The sequence below is a fragment of the Cyrtonyx montezumae genome, unplaced genomic scaffold (assembly GCF_038088225.1).
Source record: "Cyrtonyx montezumae isolate F1298 unplaced genomic scaffold, pur_monq_1.0 scaffold_8, whole genome shotgun sequence".
In the NCBI taxonomy this organism is placed as follows: domain Eukaryota; kingdom Metazoa; phylum Chordata; class Aves; order Galliformes; family Odontophoridae; genus Cyrtonyx; species Cyrtonyx montezumae.
Genome location: NW_027072089.1, coordinates 113,920,132 through 113,928,741, shown reverse-complemented (window position 1 = coordinate 113,928,741; position 8,610 = coordinate 113,920,132). Strand labels below are relative to the sequence as shown.

At 39.5% G+C, this 8,610-nt stretch overlaps 1 protein-coding gene across 2 annotated transcripts in view; it reads left to right on the top strand.

Annotated features, from left to right (window-relative positions):
- Positions 1 to 372: 372 nt before the first annotated feature.
- The window catches only part of ABCB5 (ATP binding cassette subfamily B member 5), a 35,940-nt gene continuing 27,702 nt past the window's right edge, over positions 373 to 8,610 (top strand). Inside the window, exons 1-9 of one of the 2 annotated variants that reach the window (XM_065753308.1) lie at positions 373 to 495; positions 2,679 to 2,746; positions 3,781 to 3,865; positions 3,981 to 4,026; positions 5,045 to 5,198; positions 5,619 to 5,685; positions 5,916 to 6,107; positions 7,231 to 7,402; positions 8,408 to 8,532. In XM_065753308.1, the coding sequence (XP_065609380.1) occupies positions 2,698 to 2,746; positions 3,781 to 3,865; positions 3,981 to 4,026; positions 5,045 to 5,198; positions 5,619 to 5,685; positions 5,916 to 6,107; positions 7,231 to 7,402; positions 8,408 to 8,532 (890 nt within the window). In that variant the 5' untranslated portion in view covers positions 373 to 495; positions 2,679 to 2,697. Of the gene's footprint in view, positions 496 to 1,685; positions 1,953 to 2,678; positions 2,747 to 3,780; positions 3,866 to 3,980; positions 4,027 to 5,044; positions 5,199 to 5,618; positions 5,686 to 5,915; positions 6,108 to 7,230; positions 7,403 to 8,407; positions 8,533 to 8,610 lie in introns of those variants that run through there. The other variant, XM_065753307.1, reaches the window with a different exon arrangement.

Below are 8,610 nucleotides of genomic sequence, written 5' to 3'. Positions count from 1 at the left end.
AACTAAAAAATGATTCTATCTCTACCTGGTTAGCTTCCTTATGTGGGATTTGGATGCAATGCACATCAGCCATCTTCAAAAAAGATGTTTCAGTTCAATTAATAAAGGGTGGATCGTGTGGAAAAATACAGATCATGGCTCGAACTAGCACTTGGGAATGGGCTTGTGTAACCTGTGAACAAAAACAGAGTGCCTCAGTCTGAACTTCTGCACGTACCCAGAAGAAACATGTTTATGAAAAACTACTACGAAGCTGTAAAAAAATATCTTTGGTTTATTTGAATGACCTTGCTCATTTTGGCACGCAGTGCTTTATTGTGTCCTGTAGTTATATATATATCATGGCACTAAGGGGTAGCGCGAACACTCTACTGGCCAGCCACCTTCATTAATATGAGTACCTCTCTATTAAATTGATGAATATTAACTCACTTCCATGTATTTTCTTCAGGATCAATAAACCACACACAGAAGTGCTGGTGCTTCGGCATATCAGTAAGTAGCAACAAAGCTTCTAGGATATAATACTCCCTCTTCGTGTTTTATTATTATTTTGATTAGCTATTCCAGTAAAGTTAGATATCTACTACTTCTACATACCATGCATTTTATTCTCTGCAGTACTACTGCTTTAATAGAGAAATGAAATCTTATTTCTAGTTTGTGCTTTTGAGGATTTTTTGGTGAGTTTGTCAGTTTTTAATTAGCCTGTGCTTATGATTAACAGTCCTTCAGAGTAGGTATCTCTTCTAGTTTAGTCAGTTATAAGTGGTGTTAATTAATGTTACATATCTGTATTTATTTTCTTCTTTCATATTGCTAAGTGGTTCTGGACAGATAAAAAAAATACACGGAGTCAAACTCCCTGCTATGATTATAAGGATACTTTTCAGATGAAATAAGAAAGTACAAAAAAGTAACAAGCCTGACACACAGAAATTTGGAATCTAAGCAAATACAGAGGGCCCCAGTGGGCAGGAGGCAACGAAGGCTAAAAATGCTTTTGTTTCTGTGGCTCTTTCAGGGCACAATAACCAATATGTAAGATGGTACCTGAATCCCATGGGGAAAATTAAAGAGGGAAGATAACTTACGTTTAGTCCTGAACATATTCCTCAAGAACCACTTCAGTTATCTGACTAACTGATGCTCAGCTTTGGGACACTAGTATTTGAGTGGATGGGGAAACAACTAGAGTTCATTTTTCATAAGCATTGAAGTCATTAATGGATGTAAATGATGTAGATTTCAGTATAGGTGGGGAAGTGAGCTGGAAAACCCTCATTTTAGGGCTGTACCTGTTTACTTCTAAGAGGGGAAAAATAAATACAAAGCCATCTGAGTTAACCCAAAGCAAGAAACAGCCTTAGGTTTGCTAAAATGAGACCCCACACAAATTCTCAGGAGAGAATTACATGAGCAAAACACAATGTTTTTGTGAATTAACTCCTCTGAGAAGAGTAATAAATTTCATGAGCTTTGATCTTGATGCTGCTTAGAAGCGGGAAGTGAAAATGCTTTTAATGTCATTAAATGTCGTTAATATCTCTATTCCTAGCTGAAATTCACTGAACGCAGGGAAGCAGCCCCCCAGATCCCCGTACAAGCGGTGCCCGTGATAACTTTTCTAAGCTAAAATTCGTCCAGCGTTAGACAGAAAGCGCTGTTCAGACAGCTGTGCCGAGCGGCTCGCTGTGCGGTGCCCACTGCCAGCCCAAACCGCCCCACACACACTTTCCCGCCGGGTCGCGATCCGACCCGCACCTGGCAGCCGAGCGGCGGGCGGGAGGAAGGGCGGGCCCCACATGGCGGGGTGCGGGCGGGCGCGCCCGGGAGGCGACCGCCGGGCACAGCCGGCAGCCGCAGTAGTGTAGGGTTTGGGCAGCGGCAGGTGAGGGGTCCGGTGGGGATCGTAGTCACCCGAAAGAAAGGGCACAGCACGAGGTGTAAAGGTAAGCCGAAAATAATACGAGGAAAGGCACAGCGAGGAGCCTTAATCGAGGACGTTTAAGTTAGGTACGTATTTTTAACGTCAGGTAGATTGTGTGTTCTGTTATCGTTTTAGCCTACATCAAGTTCACGTGTGTGTTCAGCTGCATCAAGAAGTAAAGCCTGGGCACGGCTGGCACCTCAGTTGCTTACTGCCTCTAAACTTTTCTTAGCAGGTGTGTGGCAAAATGCATAAGCACACCTTTAGTTTTTAGCACGTTAATCGTGATTTTGTTACAACTGTCCAGTAAGCTTATTTCAAGCTAGTAAAGGAAACCCTCTGTCCTTCAACAGATCATCCACACTAATCTGAATGTGAATGAATGACCTGTAGACTCTTAAAAAAGGTTCTGAGACAGAAGCTATTGCTCTAATTTGTGCTGTTTGTAAGATTTCTTCAAAGGCAGTCTTGAATCACGCTATTACGTGTTTATTGTTATATTTCAGTCACATATTTGTCCTACTTATAAAATGACTTCTGGAGAAATGCAGATATAATGTGAACGCTCTAAATTAATCTAATGTTTCCATAGGTTTTGATGTGGAATTTTTGGTGGTTGGCTGTGTAGGGTAGGGCAGTTGGTTGTTTTTTTTCTTTTTTCTTTATCCTTGGGGGAAATTTTGTATTTTTTTTCCTCTTTTTTAATTTTTGCATTTATTTATTTAATGCAACCTTTATCTTATTTCAGAATCATACAGTAAGGAAGGATGGTGGATCAACGCTTAGATTTCACAGAAAATGACCTCTCTGAAACTGGTAAGCCACAGGCACAAAAATGGCATGTTTATTTGTTCATTTACGGAGTATATTCTGTAACTTCAAATCTGAAGGTGCATCACAGATCTTCCCTCATGGTCATAGACACAGAGTATGAGCAGTATCTGAATCTGTGCATTTGCTGTCAGTTTGCTGGGCAAATCTGATTTTTTCTCCTTAGTCATTTCAACCACTTAGTTTCTGTTGAGCCTTCAGTAACTCAGAATCACCACACAGAAGACATGCATGAGTCATTCCACCAACTTCAACAGAATTCATCTACCTGCGTAACACTATTTGGGTGGGTAGTACTAGTCTGGGCTGGAAAGTGCTCCTTAGGCTTATTAAGGTGGATGTCTTTATATGGTTGTCTAAGTCTGTCTTTTTCAACTGACTGATGACAGTATGTGAAAAACAATATACAGGAAATTCTACTCACTCAGCAGTTAAGGTTAGTCTAGATGAGAAACGGATGGTGTGTTGAGCCCTTTTCTCATCAGTTTCTTTATCCATTTATTATTATCTCATCCAATGGTTTTATAGTTTTATGTTTTATCGGGTAGGATTCCTCTTGTGTAGATTTCTTAAGTCCTTAGCACAAATGAGGTGAGTGTGTAACAACTACTGCAGAGCAAATAATAGTGATGGTTATTACAGACAAACACAGGATTCCTGAGTGAACTCACCTGTATTCAGTGTTACCTACACCACTTATTTCTTTAGGACTTCTCTTTTTTGCTGCCAGTTGTTTGCAGAATTGTTGCTCAGTTAGTTTAGTCTTTGATAGCTTGTCTGTATAAATATATTTTTAATTGTTTTCATCTCAGAAATCTAGCTGGAAGCTTCTTCAGGAGAGGGGCCAGTGAACTGAAGAGAAAAGAAGCTTCAAAAAGGAAAGACTGTTCTATTTCAAGAATATGAGAAAATATTAGTCATTAAGCTTGAAATGCAAAAAAAATTATCATGGAAGGCTGCAAGAGAATAGCAGAAAAGGTGCAATATTATGTTAAGAAAGTGTGCTTTTTATTCTGCAGAACCTGCAAGCATGGAATATGACAAGCCTCCTTTCCAACATGAGAAAAATCTTGAACAAAGTGACCACTTGAAGACGAAAAAAAAGTAGGCATTCCTCAAATTCAGCAGATTGGCCATGGGAGCATATGGTGTGGGGGGTGTATTTTTAATGTGATTTTGCTAGAAGAAGCTTATATTAATTGTACTTTGTGTCTTCTAGGAAAAAAAATAAGTCAGAGAAAAAGGTGGTTGGCATCTTTGAACTGGTTAGTGTCTCGATCAGTGGCTTACTTCTTTTGTTTGTTGTTGTGGATTGTTTGCCTATTAACTGTGATTCATAAATTAAAAAAAAGAAAAAATGCCCCAAAACCCTGAGACCTATGAAATATTATTGTTGATGCTGTTACATCAGGTTTTCACCTTAGTGTATTGGTAGCGCTTATAGCATTAACAAGGAATTGGTTTTGGAGAATGAGGCTCACCTGTGTTGAGGTTGATCTAGGCTATATATACTGTGCAGGCCTTTGCCTTGGCTCTGTTTAAAAAAGATTTGTCTTGTGTTTGATGTCTGAAGGACTTGCTGTTTGAGAGAACCAGGGTTATGTTTTTGTGCCCATTTTTACTACCCGACAACCATTCCCAAGTAACTCTACACACAGATTTGCTTTTTCTAAAATAAGAGAACTTCTATTGTTCTGTGGTTTATTCCATGTATGTTTACACTTTGGAAGTATGTTTAGTCAAGAATAAAATGTTCTCAGTACAGATGAATCACATCCAGGAACAGCTATTGAAGTCCATATTCACTTTTTTTTTTTTCCCAAAGCAAAGAGACCTTCAAGGATAGGCAAACCTTAAGGTACAATTGCAATTAGAGACCTTGTCTACTGGTAGATCCAAGACAGGTGCTGATCGATAACTCACACTTGTTCAAATTTCAAAGGCATTAAAGTTGGTAAATATATAGCTCTCATGAATGCAAAATGCAATAATTGTGGAAAGAAGATAAAAACTTAGAAACAGGTAAGGCACACGTTTCTTTTTTCCTTTTCTTCCTGCTCAGTTGGAGTAACCATGTTTCCTGCCAATATTCCCTCAGAAACCTTACTGTATATATACAGGACCTACTAGGAAAGTCTTCTTGTGCTCTGATTTTGCTTTTAGTTATAGTCTTGTTGCTTTTTAGAATGCATAGGTAGAAATGTGCTCTGTATGTCTGCTCTACTTATCTAGTATGTGAACTGCCACGCATAACTTGACTCTTTTTCTTTAATGTTCATGTAGTTCCGCTATGCTGATTGGGTGGAAATACTTCTGATGGTAGTTGGTTTGATCGCAGCTGCTGCTAATGGTACTGGACTACCACTTATGATCATTATCTTTGGAGATATGACTAACGTCTTTGTTCTGAGTGGTGTGAATTCAAGTATGTCAGAAGGTAAAGTTAGAATTGGACTTCCACGGATACCAGTTATCTTTTGCTACTAGAGATAAGACTGTCCAGTGTGTGTACTGGTACATGTCAGAACAAGTGCACGTTGAGTAAAATTCATCTTTCTGCAAATTACCTGATTACATTAAATTGTTGTGGCTTGAACAGAATAGAAAGCAGTGTATTGGGTATGTTCCTTATGAATGAATTTCAATTTGGGTGGGATGGTAAGGAGGATGAGCCACCTTCTGTATTATCATTTGTCAACTACTTGCTATTATTCAAAGTTCAGAGAAAAATAAATGTGCATCAGCCACATGTCTCGCCCAAATTGGAAAATAAAAAACACTTTGAAAGTGGTAACCCTACGTTGTCATAATTTATCTTTTATGTATGATACATTCATAAGTACTTTTTTCCCCCCAGACACTTCAGTGAATAATTCCAGTTGTCAACCAACTCCAGGTGTAGATATAGAAGCTGAAATGGCAAGGTGAGAGTCATCACAGTTATTCTGTTAACAGAGTATTTGGGGAATCTGTGTGTGTATGTGTGATCCCTTTGAGCAGAATCCATATTTTTACCTACTCAGAAAGGCTTCACAATAATGCGCTGCAGATTTCCGTATTTACTTTGGTGGGGTAAATATTTTTCCTTGCTTTCTGTGTAACATCTCCCACAAGAAGCAGTGAGGTTATGTGGTCTTTTGTTCCCTTATCACAGGTTTGCTTACTACTACGTGGGAATTGGCTTTGCTGTGTTGATCCTGAGCACCGTCCAAGTGTGGACATTTTTGATCGCCGCTACAAGGCAAACATCAAGGATTCGGCGGAAGTTCTTTTTTGCAGTGCTCCATCAGGAGATGGCTTGGTTTGATAGTACCCAGATAGGAACACTGAACACTAGACTTACAGAGTGAGGACTCTATCTTTTTGTTTGTTTGTTTGTTTGTTTTTAACCTCCTGAACGTGAAGATAAATGACAGCTTTTGTTTAAACTCTTACCCGAGAGTCAACAAAGATTTTGTTTTTAAAAAGCTAATGAACAAAATCACTGATGTGTTTTCAATCACAGTGAAGACATTTCTGAGGGAGAAATGCATTATTATTTGTCCACTTCATTTGTTTTGTTTCTGTATATGTGCATTTGAAAGGGTTATGCTGTGAGATAGAGTATTCTACTGGTCTGACAAGGGCTTTGTAGCAATTATGAAGTATGTGGCTGAGAGTACTAAATAAACAACTCTGTTGTTTCCACCTATTTACAAATACTCAAAGGCTTTGACAATTTATTGAATAGAAACAACCTCATGCTTGTATCAAGCCAGACCTCAGGCTGGACTCAGTCCAGTGTCTCTTAGTCCTTGGTACATTTCCATGTCTCTCAGTGGATTTAGAGTTTAGGGTTATAGTCCAGGATGCAATTGATAAGAGTTCAGACTTTCCTGGTTCTTAAGTCAGCTTTGGACAGAGCTATGTCCTGAAAGGTGCAAGACCAGAATGAAATTCCTCTCAGCTCTAGTGTCTGTACTTGCTGAAGAGAAAGTGGGAAAGGAAGTATGCATGGAAAAACAGAAGTTCGTCCAAATAATGGTTTTCTGATAGAATGGAGATAACGTTTGATCTGAGGCTGTAATCGAAATTAGGAACATAAAATAATACATTGGAGAGCACTGAGGAAAGAGTGATTTGGAGCATGTCACAGAAGGTGAGGAAGCAGTTTGGCTGCTTACTTGTGTTACTCCATTTGGATACTGGGTAAGGAAACTAGCTCACTTTTGACTTAGTAACTGGGCATAGAAACAGCAGGAAATGATGGAAATCATGGAAAACTAGTCCTAAAAAATGGATACCTGCTGTGCTTCGGCCACGAAAAGCCTAGTGGTACTTCTCGATAGCTGTCAGAGGTTTTAGTATGGCAGTTAGGAAGTGGCAACACTTCTGGCGTTATGTCACACAGGGGGAAATAGGGAGGAAGTAGAATGAAAATCATTCAAAGCTAACAAATGTTTTTTTTTATCTGTTATTGTTATTTACAGTGATATCAACACCATCCATGAAGGCATTGGAGATAAGATCTGTATATTTGTGCAGTTTTTTTCCACATTTCTGGCAGGGATTATTATAGGATTCATCCATGGGTGGAAGCTAACACTGGTTATTTTGTCAGTCAGTCCTCTGCTTGCTGCATCAGCTGCAGTCTGGTCAACTGTAAGTGTTTTGGGGTCAACAAACAGAAAAACAGAAAAAAACATTGCAGTCCTTTTCACATACAGGGAGGAGAGACAGACTGGGACAAACCTAGAATTGTTTCTAAGTTGGGAGCTTTGTTCCGCACTTCCTTTATAATTTCTGCTTCTGTAGCTTTTCTGTGGGTTCCCAAGCATGCACTTGCATGCCATTCCTCTCATCCAGCTAGTCTGTATCCATGTCATGTGGTGGGAGGGGGATCTGTGTCAGTTTCTTGCGCAGTGTTTTCCTTGTGCAGAGTGCTGCCCAGAGATACCACATTTCTAGCACATGGTTTACCAGGCTGCACGATGCTAAGAGTCAGCTATGGAGTACACACAGTTTTCCCTTTCAGACAAGGAAAGGTTTTTTTCCCTTGTGTTCTGCTGTATACACATTAATGGGTACTACTTGCAATTCTGAGTGGTTACTTACATGATATTTCCCCTCTTTTATAGTATTTCAGAGAAGGTAGAGTATTGGAAGCTGCAGTGTGACTGGCGTACATAATTTAACTTCACTGCTGTTCTAGATTCTGAACACTTCTGGTTATTTTATTTTTTTTATTATTGTGCTGTGAATACCATTCTGTAAAAATACTGCTTTATCCCCATTATCTAAAGAACAGAGCAATTTCTAAAGTCCATTACATTTTCATTATGAAGTAGAGTTCCCAGACTTTTTCATGGAGGCCCAGCCAGCTACAACTCGCCTCCCAAATCCCACACACATAACAGTGTAGTCTGTAGACTGTCCTTAGCCTGGGAGGAAAGTACTAAGTCATCAGCTGATGTGATGCAGTCTTTAACTACAATGAAGACACAATGAGAAAAGCTGGAGTTGAGAGAAATTCAGGGCCCAGAGGAGATAACCCTTGCTTTCCAAAAATGCTGTCCTTCCCCTTGACCGTTAATCACTCGTATTCACCAATACAGTGTGCGTATCCTTTCAGTATGCTTCAGTAACATACACTTTTTAATTTTCCAGCTTCTGGCATCCCTTACAGCTAAAGAACTATCTGCTTATGCCAAAGCAGGAGCAGTGGCAGAAGAGGTCTTGACTGCAATCAGGACTGTTGTGGCTTTCAATGGACAGCAGAAGGCATTAGCAAAGTAAGTTTTTTGAACTAATATTTTAAATATGGAAGATGTGTGAGACTGTGGGTTTCGTTGTATTTCAGTTGAGGTTTT